The sequence below is a fragment of the Chanodichthys erythropterus genome, chromosome 15, assembly GCF_024489055.1.
Source record: "Chanodichthys erythropterus isolate Z2021 chromosome 15, ASM2448905v1, whole genome shotgun sequence".
In the NCBI taxonomy this organism is placed as follows: domain Eukaryota; kingdom Metazoa; phylum Chordata; class Actinopteri; order Cypriniformes; family Xenocyprididae; genus Chanodichthys; species Chanodichthys erythropterus.
This window is the reverse complement of record NC_090235.1, coordinates 4,311,462-4,333,194: the sequence shown is the minus strand read 5'-3', so window position 1 is coordinate 4,333,194 and position 21,733 is coordinate 4,311,462. Positions and strand designations below refer to the sequence as shown.

At 39.8% G+C, this 21,733-nt stretch overlaps 2 protein-coding genes across 3 annotated transcripts; both read right to left on the bottom strand.

Annotated features, from left to right (window-relative positions):
* Window positions 1-1,002: 1,002 nt before the first annotated feature.
* dbpa (D site albumin promoter binding protein a) lies at window positions 1,003-9,132 on the bottom strand. The gene is made up of 4 exons (XM_067411426.1): window positions 8,030-9,132; window positions 5,658-6,089; window positions 3,306-3,550; window positions 1,003-1,865 (listed from the first exon to the last, which is right to left on the bottom strand). Exons 1-4 carry the CDS (start codon window positions 8,217-8,219, stop codon window positions 1,650-1,652), a joined length of 1,083 nt encoding a protein of 360 aa, XP_067267527.1. The 5' UTR covers window positions 8,220-9,132; the 3' UTR covers window positions 1,003-1,649.
* Window positions 9,133-11,356: 2,224 nt separating this feature from the next.
* On the bottom strand, window positions 11,357-21,659 carry znf865 (zinc finger protein 865). 2 transcript variants are annotated; one of them, XM_067412000.1, is made up of 4 exons: window positions 21,249-21,659; window positions 21,092-21,118; window positions 20,866-20,982; window positions 11,357-18,284 (listed from the first exon to the last, which is right to left on the bottom strand). In XM_067412000.1, exon 4 carries the CDS (start codon window positions 17,467-17,469, stop codon window positions 12,922-12,924), a length of 4,548 nt encoding a protein of 1,515 aa, XP_067268101.1. In that variant the 5' UTR covers window positions 17,470-18,284; window positions 20,866-20,982; window positions 21,092-21,118; window positions 21,249-21,659; the 3' UTR covers window positions 11,357-12,921. The 2 variants fall into 2 exon arrangements, with proteins under 2 accessions (XP_067268101.1, XP_067268100.1); XM_067411999.1 differs by lacking the exon at window positions 21,092-21,118 and having other exon boundaries at window positions 21,295-21,659.
* Between the last annotated feature and the right edge of the window lie 74 nt (window positions 21,660-21,733).

Genomic DNA, 21,733 nt, shown 5'->3' with positions numbered 1-21,733 from the left:
TATAATATAATATTGTACTTTGTATGGTACAGTAGTATTAGGGTGCATGTCTTTTATGGGGGATGTGGAGTTAATTTTGAGGAGATGTATAGATATACTTGTGTAGGTCTATATATATATACGATTCCTCATACAATGATCAATAATCATAAGAAATCATAAGAGAGCAAAGGTTATAGGCAAACAGGTTATAACTCTTGGGTTATGTGCGTTTGGGTCAAGAGACTGGGTGAGCACCATATAAAATGACGGTCGTAAACACAAAGAGTGTTTTTTTTCCTGCACCAGAAACATATGCATGCGCTAGCATGCAACTCACTCGCTGACCTGGGTGAGAAATGCCAAACCAGCACCGATCACAACGTCAAAAGCTTGAGGAAGAGAGAAAGAGAGAGAAACTATATTGCTGTGTTTAACAGTTCTGTGGTTCACGCCTTATATATATATATATATATATATATATATATATATATATATATACACATGTATATATATATTTTGTACTGGCCATGAAATCCCACGTCCAGTTTGTGTCAAAAAGAGTTTGTGTGTGCATGTGGACGTATTTGCTTTAACATTTAAATATATACATTAAAAAATCTACACGTTTCAAGACTCCCACAAACATAGTGATAGGATGTAATGCCATCTTTCTCTCTCTTTCTCTGTCTCTCTCTCACCTCAGGATAAAACAAACACACACACTGAATTTTAAGAAAAGGAATCAAAGATACCAAAACAAGTGCTTGAACAAACCCATGATGAAAAAAATTAAACTATACAGTTTTCATGTTCACTATTTTTCTGTTTCTTTCCATTACTCTTACTGACGTTTGTCCCTTAAGTCTTGTTCTTCCTGACCTGCCTGGCTGTTCCTGATGTTGAAAATATATCATTTAATGATAACGATCCTGACTTTTTCTTCATGTAGCCCTCATTCAGTCCAGCTAACCCAAACCCTCCCACCCATATATAAAATATACAAAAAGATTATTTCCAAAATCTCATCGCCTGCCTGCTTCTGCAAGTATAAAAATATACAGTTTTCCTATGTCAAAATCTTTCTCGCTCTCGCTGCTATCCGCGTTCCCTCCTCCGCCTCTTCATCTACTCTATTATAGCTGACCCTAACAGTTCAAAAATATACAATGTGTTTTTTTGTCATAGAAAAAATGACATATCTACCACCTCCTGTATAATTCTCTCTCTGAGAAAATCATCCTGTATAGAAAGAGGATGTTCACAAGGGCTACATGACATTATAAATTATCTGCCTTTATGATCCGTGAGTATTTTTGAGAGTTTGGATTGCACATCCGCAGTCAAGGTTTGGGGTGGTATCGTGGGAGAAGAGCCGATGCTTATGAAATACGCTTGTGCTTACATGTAGACCTTGTGCACATCCCTCGTGCTGGGGCTGTTCAACTTTGAACCACAATTTTCAAGTATTTGATTCAATTAAGCACCACCCCAGCAAACTCAACCGATCCCTGCACGTACGAAAAGAAATTTGTGAACAGTATCGAAGTGCTTATTTGAAGCAATCGCTATGAGAAAACGCCATTCCAGGATGAGTTGAACAGCCCTTGAAACGCTATTTCAAAAGCAGTAATTGTCTTTCTCTTCCTTCCATTCTTCCTTTCTCCTTTTCATAAGTCTCCATGGCGGCTCTCGTATTTGTTGATGATGTTGCGACAGCGGCCCAGCTCTTTTCGCATATCGGCAACCTCTTGTCGAAGGGCAGCGTTCTCCCGTTCCAGGAATGCTGCTCGAACTGAAATCTGGTTCTCCTTCAGCCGACGGGCATCTCGAGAACGTTTCGCTGCCTCGTTGTTCTTGTAGCGCCGGCTCCAGTACTTGTCATCCTTTGAGGGTGAAAAAGGGAAATGGGTCAGATCATAATTACTAATGCATAATATATTATATTGGTTTTTAGACAATATATAACAGTTTTTTTTTTTTTAATATATATATATATTAAGTTTTTTTTAGTTGGTATCGGTTAATATTGTGTATTTAATTGTGCATGCTCATTTACACCAATTTTTACATTTAGATTAGCTTCATTGTCATTTAATGCTCACTTAAAGTTAATCTTTACAAGAACGATTTATTTAATAACACTGTTAAAGGATTAGTTCACTTCAGAATTAAATTTTTCTGATAATTTACTCACCCCCATATCATCCAAGATGTTTATGTCTTTCTTTCTTCAGTTGAAAAGAAATTAAGATTTTTGAGGAAAACATCCCAGAATTTTTCTCCATATAGTGGACTTCAACAGCTACCAATGGTTTGAAGGTCCAAATTGCAGTTTCAGTGAAGCTTCAAAAGGCTCTACACGATCCCACCCGAGGAATAAGAGTCTTATCTAGCGAAACAATCTGCCATTTTCTAAATAAAAATAAAAAATTATATACTTTTTAACCACAAATGCTCATCTTGCACTAACTCTGCTCTGCAATACACATTACGTAATTACGTTGGAAAGGTCACGTGTGACGTAGGCAGAAGTACCAAGCAAGTGTTTTCAAAGTGAACATGGAATGATTAAGTCAAACGGCCTTTACAAAAAAAGGTAAAACAACGATGTTGGACTATTTTAATACATTTTCACCCTACCGCGTTACTTCCGAGGCACATCGCAGAGCTAGTGCAAAATGAGCATTTGTGGTTAAAAAGTATATAATTTTTTTTTTTTTTAGATAATGACCGATCGTTTTGCTAGATAAGACCCTTTGATGCTGCATTGAAACAACAATTTGGTAGCCATTGAAGTCCACTATATGGAGAAAAATCCTGGAATGTTTTCTTCAAAAACCTTAATTTCTTTTTGACTGAAGAAAGAAAGACATGAACATCTTAGATGACATGGGGGTGAGTAAATTTTAATTCAGAATTGAACTAATCCTTTATAAATGTAATCTTCAGCAAAAAATAACAATGAAGACTGTAAATTTTCTTGTTCACTTGATTAGCATTTTAATGTTTAGTGTTTTATTTTACATTTATTTACACCAAATAGTACAGAATTATTATTAATTATTGGCTTCATATTAGTTTAATTATTGGCCAGAATTTGAACATTAGTGAATCCTTTATCATAATATTTCATAATCAGAATAATAATAATAATAACAATACAGTTTACATTTTTACAAGATGGACTCTGATGCTAATTAAAACTCTATAATATACTTTAGATAATTTTTTAATATTTAATTTTCATTGATTATTCATGGGCGTTTTTCCAGCAGCAATCTGGAATCTGGATGACAATCTCTAAAATGAATTGCATGTAATACCTTCTGTTCATCTGGCACCAGCATCTTGCGGGCCTTCTTGATCATGGGCTGAGGCTTCAGCTCCTCCTCTGTGAAACGATGCCTACGCGGGTCAAACGCCTCCTGACCTGGCACACTGGACAGGGCGAGGTCAGCGGGGTCAGGATCAAAGTTCACCATGACATCAGCCGCATTGGTGGGTGGCGCCACTGGCGGAGGTGGGCATGAGGGGCTCGGAGAAGGGTCGGGTGGTACAGTTTGAGCTCCTGTTGAGAAAGAGCGAAGCATAAGTAAAAAAAAGTCTCTCACATGTCGCAGACAGATGAAAACACCACGCGTCTGGGCTAAAAGCAAAGAGGATTATGAACAATAGATGTGTATGTTCCCTGACTAGCTGCAGCGGCTTGTTTTGGCCACAAGGGTGCACCAAAAGCCAATGTGGACACTTGCCAATTTCAGCAGCTGGCAGGCAAGGTCGACAAGGCAACCTGCAGTTTCAATTCATGTTATAAACATCCAAAGAAACATAAAACTGACCCTGAAAGCGTTCACATTTTGTTCAATCGTTTAAATTTATTCGGCCTCGTTTTCCAGTGACAGCACTTTACATTGCTTACTTCAAGTTCCAATATATTCTTCCTCTTTTTAGTTTGAAATACGCTTTTAGAGCTGCTGATAACACTGAGATTGGAAGGCGAGCACTTGACGTTAATTATGATACATTAGCTGTAATGGCAGTTTCTGCTTTAGCGGTTCTGAGCTGCTGCTTTATATTGTTCCTGAGTAATTTCTTACACAGATATAACGTATTTAGGATACACACATATAATTAAGAGCTAATTACAAGCATGTAACGTTTACTGTTGTATGCACCTTTAATCATATCCTGTAACTGTTGAAATAAGATAATTCTGTTTATTGCAACAACAGAACAATCCAGCTTCAGACTTAAAACAGCTCTTGAAAGCCCAATTTGCTCATGTAAACATAATCAAATTCTTTGTAATTTAATAATGAGCTTCTAAGCCTGAGCACTCAGGAGGCCTGCCAAAGATTTGTTTTTCATTCATTAAGACAACACACAAAGAACAACACAAAGTGATATAGGAAGAATGTTACATAAAGCGAGCTCCCCTCCCAACAAACCGACGTATTGTCCAGTTCCTGTACTAATCCTCGTCTATCTAAAATCTAGCAAGGAGGGGAAAAAAGTGTTTTTTCCCATGGGCATGCACAAGACCAGCTGTCCTTTGGGCCTCTTCCTTTCTATGCGGGAGGAGACATAAACAAGAGACACAGCTGTGTGCACAATTCACATAGTACAAGCTATACAAACACACAATGACAATCAATGTTTATATTGCAATACAAAGGCAAGCCCATCTATCTGTCTATCCACACATAAGTTAATGTTCTTTTAATAAACATCATTAGAGCCACACATATCCATACACAGGACGCACAACTTGATCTGTTTTAGACTTCCAAACGCAATCAAACATTTGTTTTACAATGATGAAAAGACTGATACCAGGCTCACTATGCATACATATCTCTTAAAAATATCTATCATTTTAGTTTTCTCTTTCTATTTCTCTCGTTCCTCCTTCTCCTTCCCTGTCCGTTCTTTCCCCTCAGTCTCTCTCTCCATTGCTCTCTGCATCGGCACGTGACAAGTCGACTGCACATGGCCCAAACGTGTGAGGGAGCGGGAGGGAGGGGGAGTGAGAGAGAAAGAGAAAGAGAGAGAGATTTAAAAACATGCAATGCACCCACCATCTCCAGTGGTCGTCCCTCTCTCTCTTTCTGTCCAGCATTTTGAAAATTCAAATGCATATTTTAGTTAATACAGTGCGAAATTTTGCACACTAATTTATATCAGTCTCAATTTAACACTGTCCAAAAAAACAAAAAAACACTAGACATAATGGAAGTATTGCACTATGGAAGGATTTATTTTGCTTGGTAAAGCTAAATTTGGTGCTTCCCCAAATATTATCTGCTCTGATGATTATGCTGTAAAGAAACATTTCCACTTTCCACATGCACTAGTGGACACACACACGCACACAGCTGTGCCCTTAAAGCTTCAAAGCCTGCATTGCCCTTGGCATCCGAGGCCAACCGTTTCAGACATCCCATCATGCATCACTGCAGTCTACATGAATCACTGAGACTGTCCTGCTCTTGTTCACACCAATGAACACACAGAAATACAAAAGTGGAGAAGACAAAATAACTGGTTATCATACAGACACGCACTAAAAAAATGCAACATGGTCACATAACTATTTCCAACTAACCAGTAAGCAAGCTATGTTAGCCATTATGATTCCACACAAAACCTAATGAAAAACTCATGAACGTTCTTACCATGCAGACACTCCGGACCTCCCAGCAATCCAGGGCCCTGTGGCACATCCAGACCCAGTAAGGAAGATGATGAAGACGATGAGGACAGGGAAGAGATGGAGGAGGCGGAAGAAGAACAGGGCGGAGACGAAGAAGGTGGGCACTGGGAGCTCTGGCTGGGTACGGCCGATTGTGTGCTCTGAGAAGGGACCTGAGCGGCCGTACTGCATGTGTTTCCCGACGGCATGCACCCCATACCGTTCTCCGTTAAAAACTCCTCCAGGTCCATGTACTGTAGCTGGAACAGGCCGCCATCGCACGGCAATGTGCGCTCCCATAGCAATGGTCCGAGGAAGGCGGACTGGTTAGTGGAACGCAGGGTGCCGTTCCCACCGTTCATGCCCCCGACTGCACCCATCGAATCCTCATCAGAGTCCAGAGGTTTGTCTTTATCTGAGAGTGGCAAAAAAAACAATAATATGTTCAGTTTTTTTTTATTTAATCATAAACAAATTAGCAAATATTTCACTGGAAAATTACAACAGCAATGTGAATGTCAAAAAATTCTCGCTTCAGTCACACATACACACACACACACACACACACACACAAAAACCCTCTAATTTAGCATAGAACAGAGCTCATAATTTATGTAAATTAATTCAAATTTCTTAGGATGCCTGATATACATGGGTCCCATATTGGTTATGAGCAGATATTAGAAATTTTTAATTCAGCATTATTATATTTAAATCTTTTATTTTTATATTTCCATTTTTTATATATATATTTATATTTAGCTTTTTTATTTCAGTTTTAGTTTTCGCAATTTTAGTACTTCAAAATTTCAGTTTTATTGCCAAGGCAACATTTCTCATAAAAAAAAAAAAAAAAATAATAAGGTTCTTAAGTTTAAGTTTTTCATCTAATATTTATATTTTAATTTATTTCAGATTAAAAGCAAACCAACGCTTGGTTAATTTTGAATATCCACTTATATCCCCTATTTTTAAATTTAAATAATCTTTGCCAAAATCTAAAACTCACCTAAAATTTTAAAAACTAATAATTTAACAACACTGTTAAATTAATCATTAGCAAATCTCAAGCTGAATATTCATTTTCATACTGTACATTATGTTGCCTAAATATACTGGTAGCATTAAAAAGACAGGGATTTATTTTTATTTATGTACACAATTTGCCATTTATCGGTTATCAAACATAACATAACGAATAATTGTAATGAACACTTTTTTTAATACCGGTGCATCCCTACAAATTTCCACAAAAAAACATGGCGCCCATGCATAAGGCCGTACAGTATGTTTAATGAATAAACAAATCTCATGTGAGTACGTGACCCTTGAACTGCTGCACCGCCACAGCTGCAATGGGCTTGGGAACACACAATTCCATGCCATCGGCCAAGATGGAAGTCTTTCTCTTTTGCTCATCGCTCAGATGGAGAGATGAGAGATGGGGGGGTGGGGGTGTTCTGGCTGGCATTTGAGAATGCTGCATGAGTGCTTCAGAGGGAAGCAGAGAGCTGAGCTGTCATCTCCAACACTGGAGCTTTTGAAGATGGAGCAGGGGAATATGCGCTGCATAGTGATAGCTGGGAGAAAGCCGTGTTTTACTCTACAACAACAGTGTCCTGACAAATGGGAAGTGGAGGAATGTTCAAGAGGGAAACAGTAATAAATGGAAAAAGAAAAAAGGATATCGGTGGGGAGTGGGAGTTTTCAACAGTGCCAAACAAAGCACAGCAGCGGAAGCATCATCACACTGGAAAATTTACCAACAAAAGACTCATATTTATAGAAAGAACAAATACATTTTGACAAGACAATGTAAACCATTTACTAAACGTGTTATCAAGGTATTCGTCCATCTCTTCCTGATTTCTTTCAACCTCATAGCGCTGATGTGGCATCGATTATCCACAAGAGGGCGCAATTGAGCAAACAGTAATGTGTACATCCGTATTAAGACAACACCTCAATGCATTTTAGGATGGCATCCCTTTAAATGGCAGCCATGGGAGTTTCAGAAATCCCTTTAAGAGAGGGAAGAGGCCCCTAATTTCTTTAATTTGTAGTGAACCTGTCAATTCACATTATTTGTCAACGATTTTATCCATCCAGCTGAGGAAACAGCCTGACTGAGTGAAGAATAGAAGATGTTTCCTGGTTGGACAGAACTGAGGTAGATAAGTCCAGAGCTTTGAAGGCAACAAAAGTTATATTGCTGCTCAACATTTGTAATTTAACTACACCAAAATTCTTTCTAAGCAAAAACGATATTGTGGTTAACAGATTATCTTAACAAAGACGCAATTTAAGAGACAAGCACTGTAACAGCAATAGTGGATAAGATAGTGAGAGATTCACCTTTCATCTCACAGCAGTCTTTCCCTCTCTGGTCCCCTTTAATAGGCAGCTGAAGAAGGGATTTCAGACTGGCCATGGAATTATTCAGGTGGCCATTGGTGGTGGTCCCTGCAGGGTTAGCAGGACCGAGCTGTGGACTGGTCCCTGCTGGAAGGTCAGGTGGCAATAGCTGAGAAATTGGCCTGGACATTCCTCGGTGTAACACCTTGTCCAGGTTCAACCAGTTAATAACTTTTCAGATCACTGACTGGACAAGTTAAGCTGGTTGACTGAATCAGTTGTTTCAATCAGAAGTAGAAATGCACACAAAACTGAGTTTGGCAGTTGAACGAACGCCTCGCGCCGTGATATATATATATATATATAGTATATGGAAGTTTATGAGCATTTAAAATTCGCATTCAAAGTCCCAATGCGTTCTCATTAGAAAACTGAAGTGAATTGACGTCCTTTACGGTCCGCTCAAGTGAGAAAGATGCCAGAGATGTACTTCATCCTCTTCAAACGCTCTGACTCCTTTTAAATAATATAGTGATTGTTGTTTCGCGTTCAATGAACCTTCCGTGGGATCGCCGCTCATTTGTTGACGTATGTCATCGCATTTGACTGGTGCTCCTCGCGCCCAGGACAGAAATATTCCCCGAAAAACCGAATGAGTTGAATTAAACGGGCGTCCATGGAGGCAGAGATACAGTTCAATCCCACATAGTCGAAAGGAAACTGCGAGTAAACTATAATATCAGACTAAATCGAATCGAGAGTGCTGGAAAAACTCCGTGTGCAAATAAAAAGATGGTTCCCCTCTTCAGAATATAATAAACAATTAAACATGAGCTATGACGGTTAAGACTGATGGCTGTTATTATTCCTCTGCCCTCTTTGTTGCTCTCTCTCTTTCTCGTTATTTTTGTAGCTAACCTCCGCAACCTCTTTCTTTCTCTCTTTCTCTCTCTCTTTCTTTCTTCGGGCACTCGGTAAAGCGAGCGCTCGGTATCGTAGCGAGAGTCAGCTGGAACGTACACGGGCAGCGCTCGTGACATCAACTCTCACGGGGGAACGGCACTGAGGGGCGGGGCTATTCATTATTCATTATACACACCTCCTCGATTAACGCCCACAATATCATAAACGAGCCGCTTTGGCCAATAGGATGGGTCCTTGTTTACATATTAATGTCAGACCACCCCTGTTTTTCACTAACCTCTTCTGTGCCGTTACATTTTTATAGATCGAACTATTTGAACGGGAGGCAACATACATAAATGCAGAAGGACAAAGGACAAGGCTCGATATAATACATGTAGCCTACGGGTCAAATACAAAAAAATCTTGTTTTAAAAAAGAATAATCTTAATTTAATGATCTTAAAAATGACTTAATTCGGAAATTGAATTGACATATTATTCATAGAAAAGTTGTATTCGATGCGTGTATTTTATATACGCTAAAAGAGTTGCCATAGCAAGATAATGGCCGCAATAAACAGTAGCAGACGCTATATTGTTTGTGAGAATGTGCGTGCGAATGTAAACAGATATGACAAAAATCAAAGAAGCTGGGACACTACAGATATTTGCAACTATTTGAATTGCAATAACAGTAGTCTAGTTCATATGACTCTTAGTAGCACTGCAATTTCTAGACATCATCATATTCATTCATTCTCATTTGTTTCTAGTTGCATAGGTCAGAATAAGCCAAAAACGTGAGCATATCGGCTTGGCCGACACAAATGTATTTCCACAGTACCTTAAGGCCAGCACTAGACCTCGTAGCGAGCACATGGCTCAGGCACGCGCGATCGCTACCTACCGGCGGCCTCTCCTTCACGCGATTGGCTTAAAGTAGGTCAGTATCTGCCCTTCGCGAGATTCAATTGGACAAAACTAGGTCAGTCGCTCCTCCCAGAGTTTTCCCCATGCTAGTGCCGCGTGAGATGAGAGTACAACAACATGCAAAGACGACTTGGTGAGATCTTTGTGGATTAGTGCCGGCAACTCTTGTCAGATGCAGAGATCAAATGGAATCTGCCTTTGCGTGTTTAAAAATGAAAACAAATTCGCGGAAGGTTCCATCCACAGGGATTGTTATGCATACTTATACTGACAGACTTTATTTTTGGTCTACACAACTGATGCATAATTCAAAGGATGAAATTATTATAATATACTTTTGAAATAACATTTAAAACATTCGATCCTCATTAAGCTGTATGCAGAGAAGGGCAAGAATCAATGCACTATAAATAACTTTTTATGTATATGAAACCAGTTTGAGCCAATAAAAATGATTTTATTTGTATTAAAAAAATATGAATATTTTGTACAAATTCATGCATAATTGTTTTACCTTCAACTGCATAGTAAACAAGCTTGTAACTTAGGCCTAAATGACAAATATGCTAGGCTCCTATACCCTTTGACCGGTGAATTTCCATGGCTTTACGATTCACGATTTGCATGGTCATGGAAAACAAAGAAATATCAGAGAATTTTGAAATGGTGATTATTAGTGCTGTTGAAGTCAACCTAAAAAGTTTTAAAAGCTTGGCAATTTCTGTAATGTATATAACTCAAAAGCTCAAAATTTCACTGGCTAGAAATTACTCCTAATGAGTGGATTTTAAAAGGTCCTTTTCCAGTTATCACAAAAAAAACTGAAAAGAAGTGTAGTTAGATTGGGGTAGATTTCTATTAATATGGCTGGTACCAAGGTTTTAAATTAAGTTATTTAAATTACTTACTACTTCACGTTGGCTAACAAGGAAGTTTTCATTTAAGCACTCACAAGGACCAATACCTAAATGGTGAAATACTACGCAACTTTTTCATTATGTATTTTTTATAAACTGTTCAGGGCAGTAAATCACAACTTTGCCTGAAATTTCACAGATAAATCCAGGTCCTGTTTGAAAACTGTATATGGATTTCACTTTTAAGTTCTAAAACAAGACATGAGAATGCAAACAGTAAATTTAAACCTGAAAATTCCTAATACTTGTTCACAAAACAGTAGTACACAGTAACAGAAGTTGAAACAAATGAACAATATGTATGGTTCTGACAGGAAAAAAACAATCACTGGTATTGTGCATGATTGTGTTCAACAGTCTGCACTGTACAAGCCTTGCAAGGCAAATCAAGTTGATTTGATTTCTGAGACCACAGCTACACAGAGAACATTACTGCCACCTAGAGGATAGTTTGCAACTTGCAGTTCCATGTGAAATAATGTCCTGTATTGAACTCATTAAACTTTAGCTTGGAGACACTGAGAGAAGAAACTAAGTGAACAGACGGTTGTGTTCCTCTAACACACCAAACCAAAGTACCCTTAAGGGCATTCTTCCCTCCACCTCTAATAGTGTGTGGCACTGCATAGGGCATGTGCCAACACATGTGAGCTGTTAACAGCACCATCCAGAAGAACACGCCACCATGGCACCAGGTGCATACCACCTGGTCATATCCTTTCATTTGGTGTTTATAAATCATTTAACCTACATGCCATAAATATCCAATTAATCCAATCTGCTCACCACCATGAAGAGGCAGAGCTCGGCTTCTCCAAAAACATTCAAAAGCACATACAACATACTCGAACAAAAACTGTACATTTTCTATCTTTTTATTTGCATTCTGAGAAACTCAACATTTCTGTTGACTCAGAAAAAGAAAACAGTTGTTTAGTATTTATATTTTGTATTTTAGTTTACTGAGAGGAAAACATTGGGACAGTAGAGCTAAGTAAAGTATTGAGAATGAATACAATAGTGTTGGGAAAGCTGGGCTAAACTGTGGTTTGGGTTAAACAGATCAAAGGGGCAGGGAACAAAATAAATCACACCGACACATATATTCCCCACATCTTACAATGACAGACCCTGCCACATACCCACCCACCCCTAAAATAGTAAAAATGATTAAAAAAAAAAAAACGTATACTTTGAATAATAAAAAAGAAAGAACACAACTGTTACATAATAAAATATAATACGCATTGTACAGTACAGATTGGCTATTCCTCTCACCCGCTTGCCAATCTCGCAACCAAAAACATTAACACTTGCCATAGAAACACCTGCAAAGGTTTCTTTACATATTTCTTAAAAAAAAAAAAAAAACAGATGACATTAAACACAGGAACATGGCATTAGCAACACCATTCTGTCCCCTTCGCATCAGCTCTGCAGAATATTTTGCACATTTTGACAGTTTCACTGCAGTGAGTCCTCTTTGAGACACTGTTGAATCAACATGGAGTGTCATAATTGAGGTTGTTCATAGGGAATACACGTTCTTGATCCTTTTCCCAAAACCAGTAACTTTCAGTTCCAGATCAAACATTTGCATTTTAACATGGAGACAGCAAAAGGGGGGAAAACAAAACGCAACACCACAATGAACAAAAAAGCTACGTATATTTGAGAGTAAACAAAGGCTATACCGTTAAGCTCTGAGTACTGGGGGGAAACTAGAGAATAGATTGTTACGGTTCAAATTAGTTCACTTTCACTGGTATGCATCCATCATTGCAGCACAAATAAAGTTACGAAAATACATAATGAATGCATTTTTAGAGGATAGAGATGCTACCATTACAACAAAGGTGCTACCAAAAACAGTTCCATAATCTAGAATATTCTTCCCCTTTGGAGAAACCGTGTTAGAGATCCATATCTATAATGGATGGTTCTTTAGGTACAGGCTTGTTTTCACATCAACTGAGTCTTTTATTTTTAAGAGGCACTCCCTTGGTTATAGTCTGACCACATGTTAAAGGAGTTAATGTGTGGCAATTTCCATCAAAGTCCTCTGTCTATTGTCATGTGATCCTTGCCTCGAAAACATCAGTTTTTAAGGCCTTAAGGCCTTTTATAGATGTCAGTTTACTTAATGCCTGTACCCTGTCACAACTGTTGATCTTTCAATCTGGTCCTCTGTCTTCTGAACATTAGTCCCCTTTATTGACATTCTGATTCCTCTACTGACACGCCGGCAAGCAAATTTGTGGCGCTGCAGTAGGGTGCCATTCCAGAATCTAGAGGGACATCGAGAGCAAGAGAACGCCCCTTGAGACAGGTGGTGGGCTCGATGTCGGAGAGCTGTCAGTAGCCTTCGAGAACGTTTTCCACAGACTATGCAGCGCAGTCGAGTCTGACGGCCATGTTTTCTTGGAGGATGCCTGGTTACACGGTGCACTGAAAGAATTATGCGGCTTGAAAAAGTGGTAAAGGGACAGACAGGGCAAGAATATGACTTTAAGGGGACGATGAGAGACTGAAGGCCTCTAAACCTTAACCGCCCTGCACGCCATGTGCCTCCACCTACATTTAAACCAAGCCCTCCTCCAGTAAACTTGGCCCATTTCAGCTGAGCTATCCACTTCTTTCTCTTTAGCTGCTGCTGAAGCCTGCATTTCTTCCGTTTTAAATACATACGCCTCCTGGCAATTTCATAAGCACTGAATCCAGTCATCAACTGCATTCCACTAGCCAGTTTATATTTTTTCTTTTTTTTTTTCTTCTTCCTCTGGGTGGGATCATCCTGGGCATGAGGGCTTGGCTGTGGATGTTGAGATTGCATTGAAAAAAGGTGCTGTTGCTGGTGGTGTTGAGAGTGCTGGGGTGGCGAAATGTGGATATGAGGTGGAGTGGAATGAAGGGAATTACTTGGAACCCCTGAATAAATTAGTTGTTTCCCACTGATTGGCTGTTGAAGCTGGAGGGGACCCATAGTGGGGTTTGAGTAGTGCAGATGTTGGGGGTGTGAAGTGACATTTGAACTGTGATGTCCTGACTCTGGAGTGTAGAAGAGAGGTGAATAACCAGCAGGCTGAGGATGCTGTGTGTGAGCTATGGTTGAATGGGGCTGTTGTACTCCATGACTTCCACTTTCAGGTGTTATATGAAGGAGTGCATTGGTTGCAGCCTCGCTCTCAGAGACAGATGGGGCAGTTCCAATAGATTCACTTCCTGTTGGTTGCGTTGTTGGCCCAGTACGAGTCAAACCGTGTTGAGATAATCTATGTCTGGTCAGGCTGTTGGAGTAAGAAAACGCCTTACCGCACACTTCACATGAAAACAGTTTCTCCCCACCGTGCTCATGAATGGCTTGGTGATGGGCAGTCAGGTGGAAGTGATGGCGGAAGGATTTCCAGCAAATCTCACATGTATATAGCTTAGGAGGGGGTTGGTTGCTTGTGCTAGCATTAGATCCTTGAACTTTATCCTGAGAATAGGAGTAATAAGCGCCAGGGTTGGTTTGATTAGATTGATTGGTTTGATCAGGTTGATCTTGATTAGTGGGTCCCCCTTGATTTGCAGCAGATTTGGTTTTACTCCGCCTCGGCTTGAAATCTCCCCGTAGATGCAGTTTTTCATGCCTTTTCAAACTCTGTGCATATCCAAAATCTTTTCCACAAAGGGTACATTTGTAGTTCTTCTCCCCCGAGTGAACAGTCTGATGTTTGGTAAGATGAAACGGCTCTCGGAAGTCTTTACCACAAATGTCACAATGAAATGGCTTTTCCCCTGTATGCACACGTTCATGCCGTCGTAAGGTCTCACGTCTGCTAAAGCCCCGCCCACAAACAGTGCATAAATAAGGCCTTTCGGAACCATCTCCAGCAGCACCACTCGGATTATTTCTCCGACGTTTCACTCCTTCTCCTGGAGCCCCACCAGGTCTCGGCTCTCTTTTCTGTCTGGGCTTCCGTGGCCGCTTGGGTTTGGCATTAGGATTGTTGGCATTCTGTGAATTAGGCTGCTGTTGGGTGGGGTGAGATAAAGGTATCATTGAACCACTCAGGCATTCTTCATTCCCACCATTTCCTGTAGATGTAGATGAAGAGGCACCCATAGACCCGAAGCCAAGCCCTCCTAACAGACCTCCAATAATGTCTCTCCGTTCCTCTCGTCCCCCAGTACTGTTCATTTCAGCAGGCAAGACAGAGGCAGCAGCAGCTGCAGCAATGGCAGACATGGCACTACTGGTGACTTCATCTTCAGAGTCATCCAAAAGAGAGGAGAGAGGAAGATGAGATTGCTGTTGGTGATGGTGCTGCTGATTTTGAGGGTGTGGATGAAGTGTTGGGGCTAAAGGAGCTTTTCTGAGAGCCGGACTTGACATGCTGTTACTACAGGAGTCTCCAGAGTAGGATGATGGGTTGCCCTGTTGACGACGGTAGTCATCAACCCTGTATGACGTTTGGTAAGGATCTCTTGAATACTCAGGATTATACTTTTCTTCAGTTTTGCCCACAGGATTTTGATTAGCACTTCTTCCCTGTGAATACAGACTGTCACAAGACATCCCTGCTGTGCTATCCTCATTCTTGCAAAATACTAATTCTTTTGTGTCAGTCATTTGTCCAGCTGAAAAATCACTTTCAACTTTGCCCTCCACTGAACTAATTGAGCTACCATCACTACTTCTAGATCTCCTCCCTGGCTTGCCACAGTCACCTGATGCAGCATGGTTAAGCAAAGAAGTGCTCTCTCTAAAGCAGCGGCCACAAGCAGGGCAGCGGTAGGGCTTCTCTTCGTGAATTTTCTCATGTCGAGTGAGAGACTCTCGACGGTTGAACGAACGCTCGCAGACAGAGCAGGCATATGGACGAGCTCCAGAGTGGATGACGCCATGCTGAAGCAGGTGTCCTCTCTTTTTGAACCCCTTTCCACATTCATTGCAACAGTATGATTTATCTGGACTTGAGCAAGCGGAAGACATGGGGTCTGGATTCTCATGCTGGTGGTGAGCATTTTGAGAAATTCCATCTTGTGTTGAGTGGGGGAGATCTGCCTGGTGCTGATGACTTGGGTTTGTGTTTGTGCTGCTGTTGGGACCACTACCATCTTCTTCATGGCAGCGTATGTGTCGACGAAGGCTTGGGAGGTGGGAAAAAGACTTGCCGCACTCTCCGCAATGAAAGAGAGGTTCTTGTTCTGGCTGTGTGATATTGGGAGTCATTGATTGCTGGTTTTCAGGCTTGGGGTTTTGAGAGATATTTGATACCAGCACAGAAGCAGAGTTTGAAGATGGGGCAGAGGAAGAAGAGGAGGAGACAGTTGAAGAAGAGGAGGATGGTGTTGACGAGGAGAGGATGGAGGAGGGGTCACCACCAAGACCCCTCATACCAACCCCTCCACCTCCTCCCACAAGACCAGAGGACCCATCATGACCATGTGCCCCAGAGCTGCCATGGCAGTTAGCACTGCTTGTACTGCTGCTACTGTTACCATCTGTCTTCCTCTGGGGCAGGTAGCCAGCCATGGCTTTCTTTCTCCTGCTGCCACTACCTCCACTTCCTCCAGCCCCAGATCCACTATCCCCTTTCCCATCATCTTTTGGTACAGAGAGATGGAGTGGGAGTGGCAAAGGCAGGCCTGCTTCTTGTTGCATTAGAGAAGCCAGCTGATTAGACGAAAGAACAGGAATACCTTGGAAATCAAAACCACCAAGTGGTGATGGTTGTGGGGCAGGGTGTAGAGGGTGGTGTGGATGGGCATGGCTGTGAGGGTGGGACAACGCATGAGGTGGCAGCTGCTGCTGCTGTTGTTGGGGCTGGGGGGTTGGATGGCCATGGGTGTGGGAAGGATGAAGGGCTGGAGGAGGAGCAAGACCTGTATTTGAATCTGCAAGACCAAGATGATTATGGGGACCCTGCTGAACTAGAAACTGTTCTAAACTGGCATTTGTGGGCACTCCAGAAAACAGGTATTGGTTTGCAGCGAGCATGCAACTAAACTGCTGGTGTAAACTTCTTGCATCAGACTGGGCTCCGACTAATCCAGCCACTGAGCTGCTACTGCTGGGGGGATTATTAGAAGTGGTGGTTGAACTCGAAGGGGAGGGTGATGACGAGGATGGTCCAGGAGATGGCTGAGGAACAGAGAGGCCAGGGTGCAAGGGTGGTGGCGGTGGCGCAGATGTTACAACTCCTCCAATTACCCCAGATCCTCCTCCAGTACTACTTCCTGCAAAATCGAAACGCCCCATTCCTGAGTGAAGCTGCTCCTGGGCTAGCGCAGCCTCAGCAGGGTGAAATGTGCGTAGGAACTGTGGATAGCCAGAGGCAGAACTGCCACTCCCACTGCTGCTGCTCATCTTGCTTGATTTACGTGTGCTTTGTGAGGATGATGACTGAGTTTGTTGGGGAAGAGGTGGAGGGGGTGCACTCATTTTGGCAAATAAGGATGAAGAATCCGCAAATGCATTACTTCTAGATCCTTGAAGGGAACCAAGGCCAAGCCCAGACAGGAGGCCACCAGACGCCTCACTCTGTTGTTGTTGCTGCTGTTGAAGCTGCTGCTGGTGCTGAAGCTGGACCTGTTGTTGGTGCTGCAGTTGTCTTTCCAGCCCCAGTCCTTTGAACTGGTGAGCCTGGTGTCCACTGAGCATTTCTAAAATGTCCATAGGGTACTTTCCAAACTGAAACATTTCCCTCTCACTGTTGAGGGGTGTTTTTAGGATTTCTTTTCCCTGTTCACTTGGTACTGCAGCAAAGTGGACAACGTAATCTAACAGATTAACCTAAAAGATGTGCAGAAAAAAAATCTGGCACTAGGGCCACTAATAATCAATATAATGCTTTAAAGTAATCTGCTAGCAGCTCCAGTTTTTAATAAGCAATGTCTGTGAGGGAGTAATTTGTCTGATGTTGTGACTGTCCATCCCAAACAGACTTTTGGCTATAGTAGTGGGCCACTACATCTGAGAAAACTCTGGAAGTCTTGGATTAAATAATCATCTATAAATAAGAAGAAAAAAGTAAAAAAAATAAAAAAAAAAAGTAAAATGTGGTTTACAATATCATGCAATAAACACAGGTCTGTGTTAGTCTTTCAAAAGGCTATATCTACAGTTAAAACAGTAAAAACATATCTACTAATACCATATGAAATTTGTTTCACAAAATGTGTTTATCACTAAAAAGCAAATCCTTTAGTGTTGAAAGCCATTTAAAAGTGAAGCGATGAGGGAATGTCTTGATATTGGTGTATTCCTTTGACAAGTTCTTAATAAAATGGTCCCACTTTGTGATTTCCTCAGAAAGGTCCTCATTTAAAGAGAAAATTCTGGTGAGCAACTTTTTTTCAATCGTTCAAGTCGGAGTGAAAAGGTGAATGGTCAGATAGTCCACAGAGTGTATTCAACCTCTGTCTTTAACACCTCAGCTGGAAGACCACAAACACAGCACAGTGGTATGACCAAGTAGTTCTTCCTCTTCTCTGCCGTGGGCACCCTTGTCAGTCCTTAAAAAAAAAAGAGAGAGATCAAAAATAGTAAGAATGTGTTCGATCAAAGGATGATTATTTCAAAACTATAACAAAAGATGTTACAATCGAACAAAGTAAAGGCACAGCATAACTTTCAAACATAATCCACAAAATGAATAATCCCTTTCTATCAAAAAACAATCCTAAAGATAAAAGGCATATACACAACAAGATAACAAAGACATAAAACAATCATAATAGAAAGAATTTTAGCAAAAAGCAGCATGAGCAATTCTAAGGGTACTCTAAAAAAAAAAAAAAACAACAACAAAAAAAGGGGGATGTCCAAAGTTACATTGGTACAGTAATATTTAAGTTAATAAATAATTTGCACAAAGAAGCAGATTTTCCTGCGATATTAAAATTGGTATTGAGTATCATGCAATTTCAATGGCATTAGTGTCAACTTCTCAGGGCTTTGTCACAAAACTACTTTAAAACAATACTGACAGATTAACCAACCATAAACACCTGTCATTTAAGGACTATGCCAATTTCTTAACCAAACATGAGAAATTGGCATTGACTTCCAAGACTATGCTATTTATTTTATTTTTAATTTTTCAAATGAATATGAGGCGATTAATTCTATCTAGGCCTGAGAAGAAAAAAAAAAAATCAAGTCATGTTGCCAAAACTAAATAACCAAGTAAAAAGGCATCTACATAATATAAAGTGTCTTTATTCACACATTCCAATCTATAGTATTTAAAAATCCTTGAGTCAATTTCAAATCCTTATATCAACATAAACAAAGCACAAATTTCACACTTTTGCAAGTTAATAAATAAATAGGGTCATGTCAGGTAACTTGGGACAATTTTAACATTAGAATGGCTGTCAAAAAAATTGCCCAATTTACCTGAATTCGTTTGAATAAAACAGTTGAATTGGATGATTTTTGGTAAACTAGAATACCATTGAAACAATTCCAAAAAGTGTTCCCATTTATATTAATTCACCTCAACTACCTTTCAAATGTTTGGGGTAAGATTTTTTTTTTTTTAATTAATTAAAAAAAACAAAAACAAAAAAAAAAACTTTTTTCTTCCATAAATTAATACTTTTTTTTTCAGCAGGGATGCATTAAATTGATCAAAAGTGACTTTCTACTAACAATTAAAATAAATGTTATTCTTCTGAACTTTCTATTCATCAAAGAATCATGGGAAAATGTAAGAAATGTTAGTTTTTACTGTATTTTTCCTCAAATAAATGCATAAGATACTTAAATATTTTTTTTTTTAAATCTTACTAACCACAAACTTTTGAATGGTAGTGTACACAAATCAGATCCAAATAAATAAGATTTAACACTACATCAGCTAAAACGGCAGAGACATTCACACATACACACACTCAAATCCAAATTAGTCCACAGAAGTCCTTGTATCTTTCAAAAGTAAATGAGCTGCAAATATTTAAAAGAACACTGGTTGATTTATTCAGTGTAAATAAATGGCACCCAAATAGTTGAATACAAGCTCATGCATAAATAAAAGTTTAATAATTAGTTAAATAATGGAACATGTTTAACAGCATATTCGTTTTTGCTGTGGTAATAATTAGTTTCAGTATCATAACATTCACTGATAACCACTACTTACATTGTAGCATTACGATGAGACAACAGTATAGTAATACCGAAAGATTATCCAAACCATAATGCCTGATGTCTGAGGGCTAAGCCAAATGACATCTTACCAGTTTAAAATCAGTGGTTATCAGGTCCATTTAGGCCTGCAATGGAACTGTGCATCATCTCTAATATGCAAACTTTAAAATCTATCAAAGTCAAGTCCTTAAACTGATTTGACCACTGGTTGTTTTACTCAATGTACACAAAAATCACCCATAAATTAACAATTGTACAAAGTAATTTATTAAATAAACAAATAAATTGCTGACAAAAATCTACCTGCATTCACCTTTATAGTTTTTTTTAAGGCAGCTACATAACTCCAAAATATATAGTCACACCAGCCAAAATAGTTGAAACATTCATCCACACAATCCAATACAAACTAAAATTATTTAAAGGCCATGGGTTGTTTTACTCAACGTGAACAAAAAAGTGCCCAAATTCACACTTGTACTGCAATTTATCTTTTATTTAACAACCAAATAAATGGCTGTCAAAAGTGACAATTTTCCTGAATTCACCAAGAGCATATTTTTAAAAAGCTTGCTAGCTAAATAAATAATTATAAATAAATGCATAAAATAAATAAATACTATGCTAAAACCACACCAGCCAAAACGGTTGAAACATTCATCCACATAATCCAATACAAACATGTTATTAAATCTGTCAAAATCTAAATTTGAAACATGCACAAATTAAATCCTTAAATCGAGTCCTTATACCTGTCAAAAGTGAACACGAGAACATACATGAAAAAAAAATATATATATATCACTCCGATACACTGAGGATGAAACATGAAAATCTGAACTCAGCAAAGAAAATCAAATAACGACACCCAAGTCAAAATCACTGACAAAATATCCATGCAGTTACAATTAAACTCCATTGTAGAATTGAAATAAAACTCACCAAATCCTTTGCAGGTTGAAAGAAAAGCGCTGATTGTTCTCTTGGATGGTTGTGTTGACTGTGAAGGGGGATGAGGGAGAGGGGGAGAGCCGACTTCCCTTTTTCAATCACATCCCTCTATGGCAGATCAAAAAGTTTCAAAATAAAAATTAGAGCAAAACCAGACTTGTTAAATTTACAAACAACTTGTCATTATCATGCACGAATTTAGCATATATATACACACATGTGCTACTCGCTGCGTAGGGGCCAACTACCTGACAGAAAAACATAAACATAAACAAGAAAGTGACTGAGAGTGCAGACAGCCCGTCAGATGAATCCAGGCTATAAGCCCACTTCACTCTGCTAGCCTCTTAGCTAGCTAAATAAAGACGTCGTACCCTTTTACATTGCAACAGAATGCATTCAAAAGCTTTCGTATCACACCTGCTCGTGAACGGAGAAAGTCCTCTTGAAGAGCAAAGCGTGAAAATAATAATGCTAAAAAGGGCGCCGAAAGCGTAGTTGTGCACAAAGGCGGTATCCGATTTCAGGTTAGCAGGTCATTTTTCCCCATCCCGTGGAAAAACACTCTCGCAGGCCTCTCCATCGCTTTCGATCCGTTAAACAAACCCCGATTTCCGCTGGCTGCGCTCGCTAACGTTCAGCTTCACGCGGTATTATTCTCATCGTAGAATTTCGACCAAAACTGCCCTTCCAGTCCGTTTTCTGCTTAAATTTTTGCAGATTATGGTCGGCCAAATATTTTCCGCCCCGTGTCAATTTTTAGTGCCCCCGTCTTCCTTCGGGTACTTCTGTTCGCCTCACAGTGGTCGTTTCCGGGCAGTGATACAAGTTCCGGGTGGTGTTACATGTTAAAGCGTCC